We start from the raw sequence: 21747 nt of genomic DNA on the forward strand, positions 1-21747 counted from the left end.
TAGTCAATGGTTCATGAAAACCTTTTTATAAAAGTGTTTTCAATTCCTCCCAGCAGTGTGTAAAGGGTATTTAGAAGGTTGAATGTATTTAAGGGCGTTTTGTGTGTATTTTGAATGCAAAGTTTGGTTTCTACGACTGATATTATGGTTTTGACTACAATATTTAATTGTGGGTCAAAAGTCAATCGTTTGGCCAAAACAGTGTAAGTATGAAGATGTGTGTTTAGAGTTTGGCACATTCAAGAAATGTGTCTTAGCAATTTAGATAAACTGTAACTTGAAAGAATAAGACATTCCCCCCGAGGCAAGTAGGGTGAAGTGCCTTGCCCAAGGACACAATGTAATTTTGGCACGGCCGAGAATCGAACTGGCAACCTTAAGATTACTAGCCCGATTACCTAACCGCTCAGCCATCTGACTCACTCTAAGAACGACAACTATGTTGCAATGCCAAAACTGCATTACATCCTGACAGTTGATCATGATCAACATGTTCCTGGAACTTGAAGGAAACTTCCTCATATCTCAGTCAGATCAGGAAGCACTCCTTCAGGGGGCGGGGCTTACACTTGGAGACCTCTTTGGGGCGGGGCCTAGTAGAACATTCTAATGTGTTGGGGATTAAACCAATACAGATTCTAGACCAGGTTTAGGTGACACCTTCTAAGGGGCATGGTTTAACACAACAGGCTTCCTCTAGGGGCAGGGCTAACTGTAACACCTTCTAAGTGGGCAGGGATGACCGCTTGAATCAGTGTGAGGAGAGTGTACTGGCAGAGGAGAGGCTTCTGGAATACTGAAGAGGACATCTGCTGGCTGACAAGTTAGTGTTGGTTTAAAACTTTAGGATTTAATCATGTAGATTTTAAGAGTTATAGATCTTAAGAGTTTAAGAGTATAGATCTTAAGAGTTTCAGAGTACGAAGCTTAGAGTTTAAGAGCAGGCATGCACGCACACACACACACACACCCTGATGTTGGCTGTGCTTCTGACCCTCAGGAGTGTGTGGAAGTGATCTGAGGTGGTGGACGTCCTCATGGCTGATGGCGTCTTCTGCAATAAAGGTACCAGCAAGCTTTACTACCGCATCACGCTTCACACTCATGTTACCTTACCTACCATGTAGCAACACCTGTTCTAATCATTATTGAAGAACCACATGTCTGTTTTAGGGATGATGATGTGGGATGATGTCTGTTTTAGGGATGATGATGTGGGATGAGAACCTGGAACGCCGAGCATGCGTTCCTATGATCCGTGTTCTGGTGGACAAGCTGCAAAAGGTGAGTGGTCAGGTGACCAGGTAGCTGGTTACTAGGTTACTAGTTGATCAGGTGGGGAGAGACCAGATGATCAGGTATGTGGTTACCAGGTGTGTAGTTACCAGGTTACCGGATGAACAGGTGGGTGGTTACTAAGTGACCAGGTGGGTAGTGAACATGTGAACAGTTGTTCCTCACACATGTGTGAGGAAACATTAACTATACTGTCTAACTTTGCATAATCAAACTCTTTCTCCTACCATTCCTCATCCTAATCCTCCTATTCTCCCCTGCCTCCTCTTCCTCATCTTCCTCCTGTTTTTACAGGTCAAAGAAAATGAGTCAGACTGTCGACATCATGTGATCCCTCTGCTCCACACCCTCTACTACGAGCTCCTACAGGTATGACCAGCTCACCTCATCCCATCACACCTCATCCCATCACACCTCATCCCTTCACACCTCATCCCTTCACACCTCATCCCATCACACCTCATCCCATCACACCTCATCCCTTCACACCTCATCCCTTCACACCTCATCCCTTCATACCTCATCCCTTCACACCTCATCCCTTCACACCTCATCCCTTCACACCTCATCCCATCACACCTGGAGGGACATTGAGTTTACATTGTTTTGTAGCTCTCACACCTCTTGTCCCCATTCCTCACCATCACACTTACACACTCATACACTTACACACAGACACACTTACACACATACACTTACACACAGACACACTTACACACATACACTTACACACAGACACACATATACATATGCACGCACGCACGCGCACACACACAAATATATCTAAACACACAGAAATCACAAGATCTTGTAACGCTGTAGGAATGTATTTGTACCGTGTTTAGATGCTGACATGGATAAAAGTGATTCTCTGTTGCATGACATGCAGCTTGCTGTGACATGCAGCTTGCATTATTGGGTTAGAGTTAGGTTAGGGTTAGCTTGCTGTGATATGCAGCTTGCATTATTGGGTTAGAGTTAGGTTAGGGTTAGCTTGCTGTGATATGCAGCTTGCATTATTGTGTTCCATTACATTAACCTCTGCTGATTCTCTGGTCTGTCAACAGTCTGTAATCACTCCTGACTCAAAATCTTGTACCTCCCCTTTTTCCTCCTCCACCTCATCTTCCTCCTCTTACACCTCCCCTCCAACTCCTCTTCCCCTCCTCCCCTCTTCCCCTCCTCCTCCTCCCCTCTTCCCCTCCTCCTCCTCCTCCCCTCCTCCTCCCCTCTTCCCCTCCTCCTCCTCCCCTCTTCCCCTCCTCCTCCTCCTCCTCCCCTCTTCCCCTCCTCCTCCTCCTCCTCCCCTCCTCCTCCACTCTTCCCGTCCTCCTCCTCTTCCTCCCCTCTTCCCCTCCTCCCCTCTTCCCCTCTTCCCCTCCTCCTCCTCCTCCTCCTCCCCTCTTCCCCTCCTCCTCCTCCTCCCCTCCTCCCCCTCTGGTTGTCTGTAACCAGTCAGACCACGTTCCTGCCAGCCTGCTTGCGGAGGTGTGTGACAGCTTCAGCAGGTATCTGAGTGATCCTGAGCCGTGCAGCTCTGTGGCTCTGCGTCACCTGAGGAGCATACGCACAGAGCTCAGTACCCCTGGTGCGTCCCCTGCCTGTCACACCACGGAATCACAAACTAGTACATGCCATAGATCTCTTATTATGTTATTACAGAACCCCTACCTTTTTACACACCATTGCATGTTAAAAAGCTGTTATTATGTGTTGCAAATGTGTTATTTACATGTTATAAAGCTGTTATTACATGTTGTAAAGATGTTATGACATGCTACAACATGTAATAGTGTTGCTGTCACGCTCTGCCCCTGGAACAGGTGCTCTTTACCAGAGGAGGCTCATAGCGGAGCAGAGCCTACACAGCCCCCTGCAGGAGAGGTGTGCTCACTACACTCACCCACAGCTGGGAAGGACTTTGGTCTAAAGAATTAGACCATTTAACAGCTGTTCATCCAATCCCTTTTTCATTTGTCTGTGTGTCTATATGTCTGTCTGCCTATCTATCTGTCTTTCTTTTTGTCTACCAACCTGTCTCCCCACCTCCTTCCCAACCTGTCTGTCTCCCCACCTCCCTCTCTCTCTCCCTCCCAACCTGTCTGTCACCCCACCTCCCTCTCTCCCTCCCAACCTGTCTGTCTCCCCACCTCCCTCTCTCCCTTCCAACCTGTCTGTCTCCCCACCTCCCTCTCTCCCTCCCAACCTGTCTGTCACCCCACCTCCCTCTCTCCCTCCCAACCTGTCTGTCTCCCCACCTCCCTCTCTCCCTTCCAACCTGTCTGTCACCCCACCTCCCTCTCTCCCTCCCAACCTGTCTGTCTCCCCACCTCCCTCTCTCCCTTCCAACCTGTCTGTCACCCCACCTCCCTCTCTCCCTCCCAACCTGTCTGTCTCCCCACCTCCCTCTCTCCCTTCCAACCTGTCTGTCTCCCCACCTCCCTCTTTCCTTCCCAACCTGTCTGTCTCCCCACCTCCCTCTCTCCCTCCCAACCTGTCTGTCTCCCCACCTCCCTCTCTCCCTCCCAACCTGTCTGTCTCCCCACCTCCCTCTCTCCCTTCCAACCTGTCTGTCTCCCCACCTCCCTGTCTCCCTACCAACCTGTCTGTCTCCCCACCTCCCTCTCTCCCTTCCAACCTGTCTGTCTCCCCACCTCCCTGTCTCCCTACCAACCTGTCTGTCTCCCCACCTCCCTCCCCACTTCTGGCACACAGGGTGTTTGTGTTTGCAGACCCGGCGGTGGTGTGGGGCCCCCTAGGGGCCTCAGTGAGGGCCAACCTGGAGCTTGGGGGGTCCCCCAGGGGGGCCCAGGCCCTGCAGACACGCCTGCTCCTCCACACGCTGCAGACGGGGCTGGGGGAGGCCTGCCAGCTCCGTGCCCTCGCAGCCACCCTGGAGGTGAGGAAACGCAGGAGACAAACAACGCAGGGAAAGAGAGAGGGGGAAACATAGATAGATAGAAAGAAAGAAGGAATGCAAGAAAAATAAGTTTAGAGGTTGTGTGTGAAAGAGAGATGGAGGGACAGAGAGGGGAGGAGAGGAGGAGAGGAGGAGAGGGGGCTTGGGAAAGGTGAGAAATTGTGTGTGAGTGATAGAGAGGGGAAAAAGGGGAGGAGACTGAATGAAAGAAAGAGGGGGGTCTGGGATGGAGAAAGAAGCAGAAAGACTTGCTGCAAGATGATGACAGTTTTGCTTGAGACAACACGTTGTTTCAGTGTGTGCGTGTGTGCGTGCGCGCACGTGTGTTCATGTGTGTGTTCCAGGGTCCAGGGCGAGATGTGCTGCCGTACTTCCAGCAGATGGTGGAGGCTGTGGAGCAGAGTGCAGAGAGGGGGGATGAGGACCAGTACCATCGCAGCCTTCTGCTCATCCAGCACCACATCCTCAACAGCCCTCAAAACCAGCCGCATGGTGATTTGGATAACACATGGGGTGGGTATAGCTTTTCTCTTTTTTATTTTCCTGTTACCTTTCTCTCGTTTTTGCTCTCACCCTCTCCCTCCCCTTCTCTCTCTCCCCTTCTCTCTCTCTCCCTCCACTTTTCTCTCTCTCCACTTCTCTCTCTCCCTCCCATTCTCTCTCTCTCCCCTTCTCTCTCTCTACCTCCCCTTCTCTCTCTCTACCTCCCCTTCTCTCTCTCTCCCTCCCCTTCTCTCTCTCTCCCTCCCCTTCTCTCTCTCTACCTCCCCTTCTCTCTCTCTACCTCCCCTTCTCTCTCCCTCCCCAGGTTCTAAGTCATCAGATCGATCTGATGCTGCCCTCCCCCACCCAGACCTCCACCTCCCCCACCCAGACATCTCCTTCCACCTGTGGAACCAGGAAGAGGATTTCTGTGAGTTCCTCTGTGAGCAGAATTCAATTACAGTTTTTCTCGATTGGTTACACACATTTTCTGAATGCATACCTCATACTCTCAGAACTCTACACACAAATCAAGAAAACACACACACAATGGGCAAAACCCCTCACTTCTCCTGCAAAATTAAACTTTACATTCAAAACAATGTTATTTCTTCTCAAAATGGTATTTTGTCTTCAAATGACACACACAACCCATCATATGAATCGACATTTATAAGAACCATTTGAACACTGATGTGCTCAATGTAAAACACTATCATCATAGTGATTTAGGCCTTTTTTTGTTCAGTGTGTTATAAAATATTGAGAATATTGTTTTTATACTCAGATCACAGAAATACACGGTAACAAATATATTTTACGTATTTTTCCCAGAAAAACAATGTAAGCAGTGTACATCCCAACCAACACAAAGTTGCACATACAGTGCTCTACATACAAAACAACATAATCATTTACTGTATAGTGTACACAGTTACATTATTATTATTTTTCTTTGTATTTGCCGTAATGTTATGGCGTTATTTTCTAGGACCATGTTCATGATTTCAGTTTTCTGTTCAGGAGACAGAAGATGTTCCCAACCACCTTGTGTTGGTAATCTTTCAGTTCTGCCAAACAAATAGTAAAATACTGTAAATACTGTGTAGGAATACAAAGTAGGAATAAATTTCCCAAATACTCGATACTTTATTTGTACAGTCCTACAGAACAGTCCACAGGCAATACTGTACTACTGTACTCATTGAGTACTGTATTGATATGCAGTAGGCCTACTGCAATTTTGTAGTGAGAGTAGATTTCTTACCTATTCTCATTTCGGAAAGTCTGGATGATGGATGCTACAGTGTACCTGCTCAAATTTGGCTGTACTCTTTGCCCAACCTCCTTCATTGTTAGACCATGGTTGACTACATGGTCAACCAAAGCGGCTCGGATCTCATCAGAGATTATGGTCCTTGGCCTTCCTCATCCTCGTCCTCCCCGTCCTCCTCCTCTTACTCTCACTCCTCTGCCTCTGTTTCCAATGTTGGCATCCATTGCTCAAAAACAGAAGAGGTCACTTGTTGCCCTTTTATGCTAAAGCTCTGATTGCTAATTGTAAAACTGTGTGACAGGTGTTTGTCCTTGCGATGAGTCAGAGTGCGTATTTGAATGGCAGTGTGTTCCTTGTGAAAACAAAAGATTTTCTTCATGAAAATAGACATTTATAAGAACCATTTGAACACTGATGTGCTCAATGGAAAACACTATGATGAATGGAAAACACATTCATTCATCATAGTGAGTTAGGCCTTTTTTTGTTCAGTGTTACACTTACTACAGACAGTACATACATAAGTGTGTTGTAAAATATTTGAGAATATTGTTTTTATACTCAGAACACAGAAATATACAGTAACAAATATATTTTATGTATTTTTCCCAGAAAAACAATGTACACAGTGTGAATCCCAACCAACACAAGTTGCACATAAAGTGGTCTACATACAAAACAACAGAATAATTTACTGTATAGTGTATACAGTTACATTATTATTATTTTCTTTGTATTTGCCGTAATGTTATGGCGTTATTTTCTAGGACCATGTTCATGATTTCAGTTTCCTGTTCAGGAGACAGAAGACGTTCCCGACCACCTTGTGTTGGTAATCTTTCAGTTCTGCCAAACAAATAGTAAAATACTGTAAATACTGTGTTGGAATACAAAGTAGGAATACATTTTCCAAATACTTGAAACATACTTTATTTTTTACAGTCCTAGAGAACAGTCCACAGGCAATACTGTACTACTGTACTCATTGAGTACTGTATTGATATGCAGTAGGCCTACTGCAATGTTGTAGTGAGAGTAGATTTCTTACCTATTCTCATTTCGGAAAGTCTGGATGATGGATGCTACAGTGTACCTGCTCAAATTTGGCTGTACTCTTTGCCCAGCCTCCCTCATTGTTAGACCATGGTTGACCACATGGTCAACCAAAGCGGTTCGGATCTCATCAGAGATTATGGTCCTTGGCCTTCCTCATCCTCGTCCTCCCCGTCCTCCTCCTCTTACTCTCACTCCTCTGCCTCTGTTTCCAATGTTGGCATCCATTGCTCAAAAACAGAAGAGGTCACCTGTTGCCCTTTTATGCTAAAGCTCTGATTGCTAATTGTAAAACTGTGTGACAGGTGTTTGTCCATGCGATGAGTCAGTGTGCATATTTGAATGGCAGTGTGTTCCTTGTGAAAACAAAAGATTTTCTTCATGAAAATTGTACCAAATGCAGAGAATTGTGTGTAGTGTTTTGAAAAAAGTGTGTTTTAGAACTGCAATTTGAGTGTAAAGCAGGAATTGTGCTTGTAGTTTAGCACAATTGGTTCATGGGGTTGATGCATGAGTTACATGTTGTGGTCATTGTGTCTCAAGTACCAGTATTTGTGTGTAAACAATTGAGAAAAACTGTAAAACAACTATAAAGATGCGAACATCTTTAGTTTGATGTTGCTGTGTTTCACAGGGAATGTTCTGGCGAAGCTGGCCCTGAACATCCCCCCCTCCTCCGGCGAGAAGAGGGACGATCAGGAGAGGAGGGAGTCTGTCCAGTCCTCTGACAGCGGGATAGAGAAGGACTCAGCCAGTCTGGAGAGGAGGGAGTCTGGGAAGGGTGTGAAGGAGACAGAGGAGAGGGCAGAGGAGAGGGAGAATATGGCGGAGGAGAAGATAGAGGGGAAGCACCAGAGGCCGGTGTTCGTCCGGGCGTCCTGCATCAGCCGAGGGCTGCGAGGCCGAGCCCAGATGGCCCTAGTGAGGAGCTCCGTGGATGGGGAGGGGGGCGTCCGCATGTCCTGGCAGGACAGCAGGCACACGGCCAAGGTGGTGGTGATGGGGGACGACCGTGTGCTGGGCAGGCTGGCCACGGCCTACCTGAAAATACGGTATAGGACACACACACACCTGAACACACTAGAGGATACACACACCTACACGCCTGAACACACTAGAGGATACACACACACACCTACACACCTGAACACACTAGAGGATACACACTCACACTCACCTGAACACACTGTAGGACACACACACTCACCTGAACACACTGTAGGACACACACACTCACACACACACCTGAACACACTGTAGGACACACACACTCACACACACACCTGAACACACTGTAGGATACACACACTCACACACACACCTGAACACACTGTAGCACACACACACTCACACACACACCTGAACACACTGTAGGACACACACACTCACACACACCTGAACACACTGTAGGACACACACACTCACCTGAACACACTGTAGGACACACACACTCACCTGAACACACTGTAGGACACACACACTCACCTGAACACACTGTAGGACACACACACTCACCTGAACACACTATAGGACACTCACACTCACACCTGAACACACTGTAGGACACACACACTCACACACACACCTGAACACACTGTAGGACACACACACTCACCTGAACACACTATAGGACACTCACACTCACACCTGAACACACTGTAGCACACGCACACTCACACACACACACACCTGAACACACTGTAGGACACACACTCACCTGAACACACTGTAGGAGACACACACTCACACACACACCTGAATATACCGCAGTGTTTCCTTTATGTTGATTTAGAACATTTCTGCCGCCACGGTATCAGAAATAGGGCTGTACAAAAGGCCGTCTATCAGCAGTGATTGTTAGAGGGCATGTCGGACACGCGCTTCACACCGGAGTTGAGATTGCGTGTGTCCTTGAGAACTGTAAGTCGTATAACTTATGTTGTCAGTCCATTTAAGGCTGTTATTGTATTAGTCTATAGTTCTTGCAAATTTAAATTAAATGTGCCTGAAAACGCCTATTTACATTTACATTTAGTCATTTAGCAGACGCTCTTATCCAGAGCGACTTACATTAAGTACAGGGACATTCTCCCCGAGGCAAGTAGGGTGAATACAGCATACCCAAAGTAAATTGAAAGCTGTTCTTGAACCATTTGGAGTACATGCATGACTGTGGTCCTTTATTAAAAGGTGACACTGAAGTTATTTCCCCTGTTGTCCCGTCAGTCCTACTGGTGTTGAGTACTAGAACATGAACACAAGGAAAGTGAAAGTTTCTATTTCCGCCTTGATTTTGTTTCGAAAACAGAGGCCTGAAGAGGCGGTAGGTATTACATTTACATTTAGCAGACGCTCTTATCCAAAGCGACTTACAGTAAGTACAGGGACATTCCCCCCAAGGCAAGTAGGGTGAAGTGCCTTGCCCAAGGACACAACGTCATTTGACACGGCCGGGAATCGTACTGGCAACCTTCGGATTACTAGCCCGATTCCCTAACCGCTCGACCACCTGACTCCCCACTCCTCACTCCACAGCCTACCTGAAAATACGGTATAGGACACACACACACCTGAACACACTATAGTATACACACACACACACACACCTACACACCTGAACACACTAGAGGATACACACACACACCTGAATACACTGTAGGATACACACACACACTCACACACTCACCTGAATATACTGTAGGACAGACACACACACACACCTGAAGATGTGGTAGAACACACACACAAACACACACACACCTGAACATATTGTAGAACAGTGTGTGTCCAATAACGTGTTTGTGTGTAATAATAATAATATTTGTGTGTTACAAAGTGTGTATGTAATAACATGTGTGTGTAAAATATCTCTCTGTAGCAGACGGGAGTCCAAACACAGTATGTTGTCCAGTAAGATGGAACTCCAGCTGTTCTACATCCCCGTCACTAACGAGCTGTCTTCCAGTTCCTGCTCTGTGAGTCTGGGCCCACCCTAACCCTACAACACCAACCCCACCACCCTGACCCTTGACCCTTCTGTGTGTGTGTAGGGCTGGACCTCTGGGTTAGGGGGCAGGCTGTCGCTGGCCTCCTTCCTGGGCAGTGAGGACCCCTGTTACCACAGCAACGTCTATAACTTGGGGGCCAAATTATCCTGCACAGCCAGCGCGGTAATTAGAACTCAGATATCCTGATAGAGAGACAGAGAGTGAGACCGAGAGCAAGAGAGAGAGGGTAACAGTGAGGGGTAATGCAAGCTTCCATTCATTACAGTGGTCCAATCACAGCCTGTCACCTGATCCGGACTGCTTCCTATTGGATGTCCTCTCCTACTATTTGCGCTGTGCAATTCAGCCTGTCCACCTCCCTCTCTACTTTGTAAAGGTATTCCTCACTTCCTTTAACTCTCCCTCTTTCTATCTCCTCCCTCCCTCTCTCTCTCCTCCCTCCCTCCCTCTCTCTCCTCCCTCCCTCTCTCCTCCCTCCCTCTCTCTCTCTCCTCCCTCTCTCTCTCCTCCCTCCCTCCCTCTCTCTCCTCCTTCCCTCCCTCTCTCCTCCCTCCCTCTCTCCTCCCTCCCTCCCTCTCTCTCCTCCCTCCCTACCTCTCTCCTCCCTCTCTCTCCTCCCTCCCTCTCTCCTTCCTCCCTCCCTCTCTCTCTCCTCCCTCCCTCTCTCCTCCCTCCCTCCCTCTCTCTCTCCTCCCTCCCTCTCTCCTCCCTCCCTATCTCTCTCCTCCCTCCCTCTCACTCTCCTCCCTCCCTTCATCCTTCTCTTTAGCTCTTCTTTCCACTCTACTCTGTAAAGTTACTCTTTTAATAAGCAGGAGGTACTTCCGTAATTAGCTTGTGGCTGATACTGTGGTTAGCTTGTTGCTGATACTGTGGTTAGCTTGTTGCTGATATTGTGGTTAGCTTGTGGCTGATACTGTGGTTAGCTTGTTGCTGATACTGTGGTTAGCTTGTTGCTAATACTGTGGTTAGCTTGTTGCTGATACTGTGGTTAGCTTTTTGCTAATATTGTGGTTAGCTTGTTGCTAATACTGTGGTTAGCTTGTTGCTAATACTGTGGTTGTTTAGATGAGTCTGTTGGGAGGGAGCTCAGTGGATGCAGTGTTTGTGTCGCATCTACAGCTGGAGTTTCCTGAGCTCAGGCAACAAAGACAAAGGCTACAAGGTGGTGTACACACACTCATGTACATTTATTCATTTACACACCAACAAACACACATGCACAGACACACACATACACACATGTACAGTCACACACACTTATACCCCTAAACACACACTAACTATTGTCACTGTCTGCTTACAGCAATACCTACAAGGAGAGTCTCAGAGGACATAAGTGGGGTGGCAGTTTCAGTACAGTACAAGAAGGTGTGGCATCACATCCTGGTCCTCTCCTTCTCCTCTTCCTGCTGCTCATCCTTCTCCTCCTCCTTTTCCTCTTCCTTTTCCTCTTCCTGCTCCTCTCCTTCACCTCCTCCTTTTCCTCTTCCTGCTCCTCTCCTTCACCTCCTTTTCCTCTTCCTGCTCCTCTCCTTCACCTCCTCCTCCTGCTCCTCTCCTTCACCTCCTCCTCCTGCTCCTCTCCTTCACCTCCTCCTCCTTCTCTTCCTGCTCCTCTCCTTCACCTCCTCCTCCTCCTCCTGCTCCTCTGCTTCACCTCCTCCTCCTGCTCCTCTCCTTCACCTCCTCCTGCTCCTTTCCTTCACCTCCTCCTTCTCTTCCTGCTCCTCTCCTTCACCTCCTCCTCCTGCTCCTCTCCTTCCCCTCCTTCTCCTCTTCCTGCTCCTCTCCTTCACCTCCTTCTCCTCTTCCTGCTCCTCTCCTTCACCTCCTCCTTCTCCTCTCCTTCACCACCTCCTCCTCCTCTTCCTGCTCCTCTCCTTCACCTCCTCCTCCTCTTCCTGCTCCTCTCCTTCACCTCCTCCTCCTCCTCTTCCTGCTCCTCTCCTTCACCTCCTCCTTCTCCTCTTCCTGCTCCTCTCCTCCACCTCCTCCTTCTCCTCTCCTTCACCACCTCCTCCTCCTTCTCCTCTCCTTCACCTCCTCCTCCTCTTCCTGCTCCTCTCCTTCACCTCCTCCTCCTCTTCCTGCTCCTCTCCTTCACCTCCTCTTCCTGCTCCTCTCCTTCACCTCCTCCTCCTCTTCCTGCTCCTCTCCTTCACCTCCTCCTTCTCCTCTCCTTCACCACTTCCTCCTCCTCTTCCTGCTCCTCTCCTTCACCTCCTCCTTCTCCTCTCCTTCACCACCTCCTCCTCCTCTTCCTGCTCCTCTCCTTCACCTCCTCCTCCTCTTCTTGCTCCTCTCCTTCACCTCCTCCTCCTCTTCCTGCTCCTCTCCTTCACCTCCTCCTCCTCTTCCTGCTCCTCTCCTTCACCTCCTCCTTCTCCTCTTCCCGCTCCTGCAGTTTTATAGATGCCTAGAAAAACATAACTTTGTCTCTTGTATCGCAGGTTTTCCTGAGCAAGCGAGAGGTTAAGAAGAACCTGACATGCACAGTCTGGACCATGGAGATCTCCACTCTGGCACCAAATGTCCCAGAGGGTTAGACTCCCAAACCACCTCCACTACACTGTTTATACACACATCCCTTGTTCTCTCCCTGACCCCATAGAGACATTAACAGTAACATTAACCCTTCTAAACATCTGTACATTCAAACAGGCTATTGATATACAGTATATACGTTATGTATAAGACATCTTTCACATGGGATTTAAAAGATTTAAAACTACAACATGGGACATAGATTAGACCGCATCAAACCATTGTGCGTCTGCGTCGGGTGTGTGCAGTCTCTCATAGGACAATGCTACAACTCCACTACCCTTCAAAGTCAAAGACAAACCTTAACTTACCAGAGTGTAGTACTGAGAAAAATTACTTCAACGTTTTTTAGTTGTCCAGCCAAATGTCTTATAGGGTGGACACGGGAAATTAGATGTTTTAGTAATGACATTTATCTACATAAACAAATATTGAGCTCAAACTTGACTTTTGACCCCTATAATGTAGTTACTGTGCTCTGCCTTTGCATTGTCTGTAAAATAATAAGGGGTCATGCCAAGGCAAAAGGCATTAACTTTCATTTCATCGCTCACTTGGTTGCTGATCACTATATAAAATCAGTATATGATAATAATAATTGTAACATCTACACAAAATGTGTGATCATGGCAACAAATATATTAGAAAGCAAATAATTCCAGGGTAGGATACTCACACACAACTCTTGTTGGGATGTTAAGTGTTGAACGCCAGCGAGGCTAATGCTCACACATCATGCTGTGGATTTAACTTTACAGAGGATGTTGTTTGCAGTGGATTTTTTTTATCAGTTTACAAGAAAAGGTATTAGTTAATACCTTTTCACCAGTAATTAGTTAATTTGCTGCTGCTCAACAATGAAAAATGAGATTGCCAAAGTAGCAGAAAGTCGGCAGATTCGTTGCTAGTCACTAGATGAGACAAAGGCAACACTGCAGAGTACCGTAACTCAACGTTCTAGAGTGCAGCAAAACAACGTTCTAGAGTGCAGCAAAACAACGTTCTAGAGTGCAGCAAAACAAAGGCAACGCTTGTCAATGGAGTGAGGCCAGACTCTCTGTACAAATTAAATGTACGAGAGTCTGGTTAGGACCAGGCTAGTCCTGCGCACCTTCCCTTTATGAATCACAATCAACGTGAGATTGACCGCACGTGAACGAGCCACTGACCCCGCCTTGCCTCCTCCCATAAATGAGTATGCATAAATGCGCTCCTGAGGTCATTTCTTTGTCTGAATTCAAATGGCTAAACACGCAAAAACGTAAAAAATCACAGACTGTGAGATTGAGGTTCTAACAACAGATGTGGAGGCGAGGAAATGTGTCCTGTTTGGCAGCCTGTCATCAGGTATTAGCGAGCCCAAACAAAATCTGCGGATTTATTTCACATTTTCTGCGGTTATTCAGACTGAAAATCTGTGTAATTCCGCTAGCCTGGTAGTCGATACTGTAGGATTACTTCATGATGATAGTCTACACTCTAGGATTAGTAGTCGACACAGTTCTGTATCTAATCTCTCCTCCCTTGCTCTCCCAGGTGTGCACACCCTCACAGCCTGGTTGCTGGGTGACAGTCCCAGACACTGCACGGTAAGGTTATTTGTCTGCCTCTACACCGCCTCTAGCACTGTAGACACCTGGGAGGGTAGACGCATAGTGGGACTCTACACAGAGGTCAGAACCATCAAGGTCTTCATGGTAGTACTCTATATAGAGGTTAGAATTGTTAAGGTCTTCATGGCAGTACTATACAAAAAGGCTGGAACTGTTAGGGTATTCATCATAATACTTTACATAACACTTAAAACCATTAAGGAATTCTACTATGTGTTCCACAGGAGATTAGAAGCCAGTGCTTCAGCATCAGAACTGTAGATGATCGAACCTTCAGCATCTGCTTGGACCGAGACTCTCGCAGAATCTTCTCCAACGTTCACAGGTCAGAAGCCAAACCTGGGTCCCTCAAAACTCAACATTCGCAAAAGTGTTTTCTGTGACTTAGCTAGTCCAGAGTTCACATGCTCTACCACTGAGCTATACTCATCACCATACTCTAACACTGAGCTATACTCATCACCATACTCTAACACTGAACTATACTCATCACCATGTTCTACCAATGAACTATACTCATCACCATACTCTACCAATGAACTATACTCATCACCATGTTCTACCACTGAGCTATACTCATCACCATACTCTAACACTGAACTATACTCATCACCATACTCTAACACTGAGCTATACTCATCACCATACTCTAACACTGGGCTATACTCATCACCATACTCTAACACTGAACTATACTCATCACCATGTTCTACCAATGAACTATACTCATCACCATACTCTACCAATGAACTATACTCATCACCATGTTCTACCACTGAGCTATACTCATCACCATACTCTAACACTGAACTATACTCATCACCATACTCTTACACTGAGCTATACTCATCACCATACTCTAACACTGGGCTATACTCATCACCATGTTCTACCAATGAACTATACTCATCACCATACTCTACCACTGAGCTATACTCATCACCATGCTCTACCACTGGGCTATACTCATCACCATGTTCTACCACTGAACTATACTCATCACCATACTCTACCACTGAACTATACTCATCACCATACTCTACCACTGAGCTATACTCATCACCATGCTCTACCACTGGGCTATACTCATCACCATGTTCTACCACTGAACTATACTCATCACCATACTCTACCACTGAACTATACTCATCACCATACTCTACCACTGAACTATACTCATCACCATACTCTACCACTGAACTATACTCATCACCATACTCTACCACTGAACTATACTCATCACCATGCTCTACCACTGAGCTATACTCATCACCATACTCTAACACTGAACTATACTCATCACCATACTCTACCACTGAACTATACTCATCACCATGCTCTACCACTGAGCTATACTCATCACCATACTCTAACACTGAACTATACTCATCACCATACTCTAACACTGAGCTATACTCATCACCATACTCTAACACTGGGCTATACTCATCACCATACTCTAACACTGAGCTATACTCATCACCATGTTCTACCACTGAGCTATACTCATCACCATGCTGTATCAATGGCAACTTGGTCCGCAGCTGGCCTCTTCAACAAGGCTAAGGTCTCCCACTGCCCTTGACACTTTTATTTATAACTTTTATTCCTTTTAGTCCATCTATCACTTATTGCACACTTATTGCACATTGCACAAGTGATCTACCAGTCATTTTGCACTATCTACCAATCTTATTTTACATTTTATTTTAGATCTTATTTTAGATTTGATATACCTTCCTTCCACAGAAAAGTCCTTGTTTGTGTGAATGTACATGGTGAATAAAGCCCATTCAGATTCTGAACTGGTCTCTTCTGGTCTGCAGCCTGTCCATCTCCCCATGCACAGACCCAGCGTACAGCATCCAATCAAGACCCAGAACCAGGACCAGAGAAGCCAATGGGAAGGATGAGGCGGGGCTTTGCAAATACATGAGCAAGAATCTTTTTCTGCCAATCAACACCTTCTCGGGTGTCTCCTATTAGCCGATAAATAAACAATGTAACCAATCCTGTTTGAACCAACTACTCCTTATGATCTTGATACTCTGCTGTACGTTGTTTTATAGTTTCTACATGCACAATTTGTATGTCGCTTTGAAAGAAATAGAAATATAGGCCTATTCTAGATGGGCATATCTCCGTCGTTGTTCTAGCTCGGCAAAGCAAGCTAAGTTAAATAGGCCTATATATGTTACTATTATTATGATGATGATGATGATGATGATGAGTGTTGCTTTACTATTGCTGGCTTACTGTTATTGTTAATTCCATCATTGTGGTGATAACTGACATAACGTTGCATAACCATAACAATATTGTGGTTATGAGACATGATTTATTCATTTTCGTCTTTGCTCCAAAAACACATGTCAACAATCTATAATGATGCCTTAACATGCCACGATATCACTCATTATATTAGGCTATTTACATTTACATTTAGTCATTTAGCAGACGCTCTTATCCAGAGCGACTTACAGTAAGTACAGGGACATTCCCCCGAGGCAAGTAGGGTGAAGTGCCTTGCCCAAGGACACAACGTCATTTTGCACAGCCGGGAATCGAACTGGCAACCTTCAGATTACTAGCCCGATTTCTTAACCGCTCAGCCACATGACTCCCTACACTATAATTACGTTTGTCATGCCATTACAGAATTGTTACATTTGCTTTAAAATAACGGAAATAAGTTATAGGGGGTGTATATCAGAGTCAGGTGGCTGAGCGGTGAGGGAATCGGGCTAGTAATCCGAAGGTTGCCAGTTCGATTCCCGGTCATGCCAACTGACGTTGTGTCCTTGGGCAAGGCAAGGACACAACGTCAGGGGGAATGTCCCTGTACTTACTGTAAATCGCTCTGGATAAGAGCGTCTGCTAAATGACTAAATGTAAATGTGTAAGAGACGTGGTCTTGCTCGGTCAGGGCCATCGTTCGCTGCCATCGGGAGTCGAACCTACCACCTCTGGACCGCCAAGTGCAACCACTACCAAATATGCCAAAGAAAAGCTAGCTTTTCGTTGATGCGGGTGGCCTCTTACATACCTGAGGAGTGAGTTTCACCGATTCACACCAGTTACATATACAACCGTCATGTATGTGAGCAACCATTTGTAAAACTGGCTACAGCAGGGCAGGCAACTGTAGATTATGAAGCCCTTTCTCCTTGTGCTCATTCAGCTTCAGGTAAACCAGCGATCGGCTAATGTTCCCTGTTGTGCTCGTGCCCTGTTCGTACCCGCAAGCACAGTTCCAGACAACTATTATTGACTTTAGCAAATACATGGGGTGCTCGTTTACCCATTTCGGATTGGTTTCAAACTTAGCAAAAATGTGCTAAAATTATTATATGAAAAAGCTATTAGTATGAACCAGGTTCGAGAATAGAACAAAAATTATTGGGGGAGATAGTTTTGGATATGTTGACTTGAGTTAATAGAATAAAATCGACTGGACCAGTCGGATACCTAATCGTAAATGCAATACCACCAATATCCACTGGGGCCGTTGCCTTGCCTCAAGCCGAGGACCCAGACACGGAACTTAATCACCTACACGTAGTCTAATTCAAGGAGTGGATTCGGACGAAAAGGACAGCAGTGTAATAAGAGGAAGACAAGTACCCCGGTAAGATAATCCATACATTTTTATCCTGAAGTTGCCTAAAGAGTGATTCCCTTGTTTTATGAGAAAGCATTATTCTATGCCGCGCTGAGACAGGTGAGTCTGTTTTAACACAACGCGTGAATGGTACGTGAGTTGCTATAAGCAGATAAGTTCTCAGCGCAAGTTTTTAATGCAGGCAAGTTGACTCAGTATTTTATATCTGTCGCATACGGCTTTTCACGCTTAAGGGAGATACGTTTCAGCCAAGGTTTCAATATAAAATTAGCATTTTGAATATTGTCTTTCAGTTCAGCTGAAATATCGACTTCCTTGTTTACCTGCCACATCTACTTTGCCTGTGTATCCTTTAGGCTACGTGCGAATAACATTGAAATGTTATTCAATTAGCACACTGGCGGAAATCTCGGAGGCAAAATATGATATATCGCCCCAATATACATTACAACCAGGGCTCCACATGTTAATGTCAAGCGCTGAGTACAACGTATGGAATGTATTACAGCACTACTTTTGGTGTCCCCCCTCAAAAATGGCTCTTGAGAAAATGTCATATAATTGTCTCCCCCAAAGTATATATGAGATTTTTGCCCCAGATTTAGCAGGTGCTTTAATTAAAAGCATATGGAAAGTATTCTACATCAGATAATCACGGATCAGAAGTACGTAGTTCTGATAATAATGGTATGTTTTTCTCTCCAGTCACTCAGTTCCAGAAAGACCAGACACATAAGGAAACACTCACACCTAATCATCCCATCCATATCAGTCAATTCCTTGAGTCAGGTTAGGGCTTGTCAGGTTAGGGTTCCCTATATCATGTGCCAAGTTGCACTTGTGTGTAAAGAGTAAAGGAACAGTTCAAATGGGTCAGACTGGTTTTTTTGTGTCAGCTGCATAGCTAATGTTATTTTTTGTAACATATCATTCATATTAAAGTACGTAACATTCATATTTATATTTTGAATACACTTGATTGTTAAAGTTTTGGACATTTTGGTCTCTCCTGTGTTAGGGAGGGCTGTCCAGCAGCACTGGTCTCTCCTGTGTTAGGGAGGGCTGTCCAGCAGCACTGGTCTCTCCTGTGTTAGGGAGGGCTGTTCAGCAGCACTGGTCTCTCCTGTGTTAGGGAGGGCTGTTCAGCAGCACTGGTCTCTCCTGTGTTAGGGAGGGCTGTTCAGCAGCACTGGTCTCTCCTGTGTTAGGGAGGGCTGTCCAGCAGCACTGGTCTCTCCTGTGTTAGGGAGGGCTGTTCAGCAGCACTGGTCTCTCCTGTGTTAGGGAGGGCTGTTCAGCAGCACTGGTCTCTCCTGTGTTAGGGAGGGCTGTTCAGCAGCACTGGTCTCTCCTGTGTTAGGGAGGGCTGTTCAGCAGCACTGGTCTCTCCTGTGTTAGGGTTAGGGTTAATACAGACAGTGGTGAGTGGTAAATACAGACAGTTCCTTGACTCTGACCACCGAAAAACAAAACGTATTGTAATGCAATGCAATCCCCAGACCCACAGCCATCATGAGGAGAAACCAGCAGGTCAACGTGAGGGCTACCATCGCCCTCGCCTCCGCCTTCCACTTCCTGTTCGCCTGCGCCCGTGCCTGTGCCCTCCCCTTCCTCACCCTCTACCTCCGCCACCTCGGCCTCTCCCCAGCCATGGTGGGCATCTGTGCGGCGACACGTCACCTGGTGTCCCTGATGGTGCGTCCACTGGGCTGTGTGCTGGCTGGGGCCTGGGGCCACAGGAGGCTGCTGGGAGCTGGGTCCCTTCTGGGAGCTGCGGGCGCTGCCCTCATCATCGTCTTCCTCCCCACCACCGTCACGGAGACGCTGGCCAGTCACTGCAACCTGTCCTTCTCTCTCCCCATCCTCCCCAGTGGGCATCCGGGAGAAGACGTGTGGGACTCAGGGAGAGGAATGGCGCCCACCGCTGGCTCCCAAATGCCATTGGATGTAAATGCAACTTTATTTAAAAAGACACTCAATCACACAGAATCTGTTCTGATTGGGAGTGTTACAGCCCCTCTGCCCCAGCCTCACCCTTCCCAGCCCCAGCCTCACCCTTCCCAGCCCCAGCTTCCCAGCCTCACCTTTCCCAGCCCAAGCTCCCCAGCCTCCACCCTCCCATTCCCAGCCTCACATTTCCCAGCCCAAGCTCCCCAGCCTCCACCCTCCCAGCCTCCACCCTCACAGCCCCAGCTTCCCAGCCTCAGGTCTAAGGGGTCCAGCAGCAACCTCAGTGTGGCAGCAGATACCAGAAGGCCTGTCCACCAGCACCCTACCCCCACCCACAGGAGGGCAGGGAGAGGCCTGAAGGGGCCTGGGGAGAAGCAGCTTCAGAGAGAGATAGATGGAACTCGTTTTGACTTCCTGGGCGGCCTGAAGTCAATGGACGCACAGCACCAGCTGTTCTTCCTGCTCCTCATGGTGCTCTCCCTGTGGGAGGCATGCTCCGCCCCTCTGGAGTGGATGCTGGACGACGGCCTGCATGAGTTCCTTGACTCTGTTGACGCTTCCGATCGCTACGGCGACAGTGGTGTGTGGGGGCTGCTGGGCGGGGCATGCGGGGCGGGCAGCGTCGGGCTCCTGGTGAGTCAGCTAGGTTGCCTCCCCTTGACCCCTCACAGCCCCAGGGGCGCTTTGCATTTCTACTCCTACACGGTGCTGACGGCCCTGGCCCTCCCCCTGGTGGCCCTCCTGCCCCTGCAGCGCCACAGGAGGAAGTGTGAGTTCATATGCTCCGCCCTCAAGCCCCTGCGGGTGGTGTGGGCCAACAGCCAGGCCCTGCTCCTGGCAGCCATCATGCTGCTGGCGGGCGCAGCCCAGGCCACCATGGACGACTTCCTGCTGTGGGCCATAGAGGACCAGGGAGGCTCGGAGCTGCAGATGGGCCTGGCCCTGGGCCTGGGCCTGCTCTCCAAGGCTGCCTACCCCCTGCTGGGGCCTGGCCTGGCTCATAGGCTCAGCCCGGGCCTGCTGCTGGGGCTGGGGCTTGGCTGCTCGGCCCTGCAGGCCCTCTGCTTCAGCCTGCTGTGGAGCCCCTGGGCCGCCCTGCCCACCCAGACGCTCTGCTGCCTCAGCTCTGGCGCCATCTGGTGGACGGTGGGGGTGCAGGTGGGCGGCGTGGCATCGCCGAGGGAAGAACGGGTGGTGAGGAGGCTGTACGAGGTCCTGGCGCTGGACTTGGGTGCAGGGCTTGGCAGTCTGGCTGGGGGCGTGGCCGTCCAAAGGGTGGGTGTTGCCTGGATGTTCAGGGGGGCGGGGCTGATGCTGGTGGTGTGCTGCGTCTGTCTGCCTCTTCTCTGGAAAGCCCCCAGCCAGCGCAGGATCAACTACTCCCGCCTCCTTGCAGCCGGTGACAGCGAGCTTAGCGAATCAGAGTCGGAGCTGGATTGGCTGGAGAAAGCCATTGAGGACGACAGAAGCAACAATGACAGGACCAGGAGGACGGCTCTGTAGAGACCAGCAGAAGACCAGTGGACTAAATGGAGACCAGCAGAGAGACCAGCAGAGAGTACATTTGCTCTCATTTGTTGTCAGGTGTTATTATGGGTCAGTCACTCTCTACTCAATCTGCTCCTCTCAGCCATATGGCTGGAAAATACCGTGTGTGTGTGTGAGTGTATATGCGTGTGTGTGAGCGTGTGTGAGCATGTGTGTGTGTGTGGTGTGGCAAGGACCAGGGATGGTGAAACGGGCAGCTGTCTGAGCAGTGCTGTATTTGTTTATGACCAACAGTCCAACACTTTATCTGAGGCTGGGAGTTGTAGTCCAACACTGAACTGTCTGTAGTCCAATACTGTCTGGCTGTCCCAGGGATGTGTCTGTACAAATTTGACAGGGGAGTACTTTTGTGATTGTTTTGTATCTGTTGTGTTTTTGTTATTTAAAATCTGTTGGAGTGTGGAGAAATGTGTTTGTGTTCTTGGTTATTA

General features: G+C 47.8%; 2 protein-coding genes across 4 annotated transcripts; both read left to right on the forward strand.

Moving 5' to 3' along the window:
• The first annotated feature begins 976 nt into the window (after window positions 1-976).
• Window positions 977-16377, forward strand: pik3r6b (phosphoinositide-3-kinase, regulatory subunit 6b). 3 transcript variants are annotated; one of them, XM_067233092.1, is made up of 18 exons: window positions 977-1065; window positions 1205-1284; window positions 1591-1665; window positions 2752-2884; window positions 3120-3180; window positions 4012-4195; window positions 4561-4729; window positions 5025-5129; window positions 7663-8080; window positions 9910-10003; window positions 10079-10198; window positions 10302-10412; window positions 11105-11201; window positions 11343-11407; window positions 12490-12580; window positions 14120-14172; window positions 14421-14521; window positions 16023-16377. In XM_067233092.1, exons 1-18 carry the CDS (start codon window positions 1038-1040, stop codon window positions 16180-16182), a joined length of 2145 nt encoding a protein of 714 aa, XP_067089193.1. In that variant the 5' UTR covers window positions 977-1037; the 3' UTR covers window positions 16183-16377. The 3 variants fall into 3 exon arrangements, with proteins under 3 accessions (XP_067089193.1, XP_067089192.1, XP_067089194.1); XM_067233091.1 differs by having other exon boundaries at window positions 9907-10003; window positions 16023-16376; XM_067233093.1 differs by lacking the exons at window positions 11105-11201; window positions 11343-11407 and having other exon boundaries at window positions 9907-10003.
• A 1335-nt stretch (window positions 16378-17712) lies between these two features.
• On the forward strand, window positions 17713-21296 carry mfsd6l (major facilitator superfamily domain containing 6-like). The gene is made up of 2 exons (XM_067233324.1): window positions 17713-17824; window positions 19318-21296. The coding sequence occupies exon 2, from the start codon at window positions 19331-19333 to the stop codon at window positions 21269-21271; it is 1941 nt and encodes a 646-aa protein (XP_067089425.1). The 5' UTR covers window positions 17713-17824; window positions 19318-19330; the 3' UTR covers window positions 21272-21296.
• Window positions 21297-21747: the final 451 nt, after the last annotated feature.

Source organism: Osmerus mordax, chromosome 3 (assembly GCF_038355195.1).
Source record: "Osmerus mordax isolate fOsmMor3 chromosome 3, fOsmMor3.pri, whole genome shotgun sequence".
Lineage (NCBI taxonomy): Eukaryota > Metazoa > Chordata > Actinopteri > Osmeriformes > Osmeridae > Osmerus > Osmerus mordax.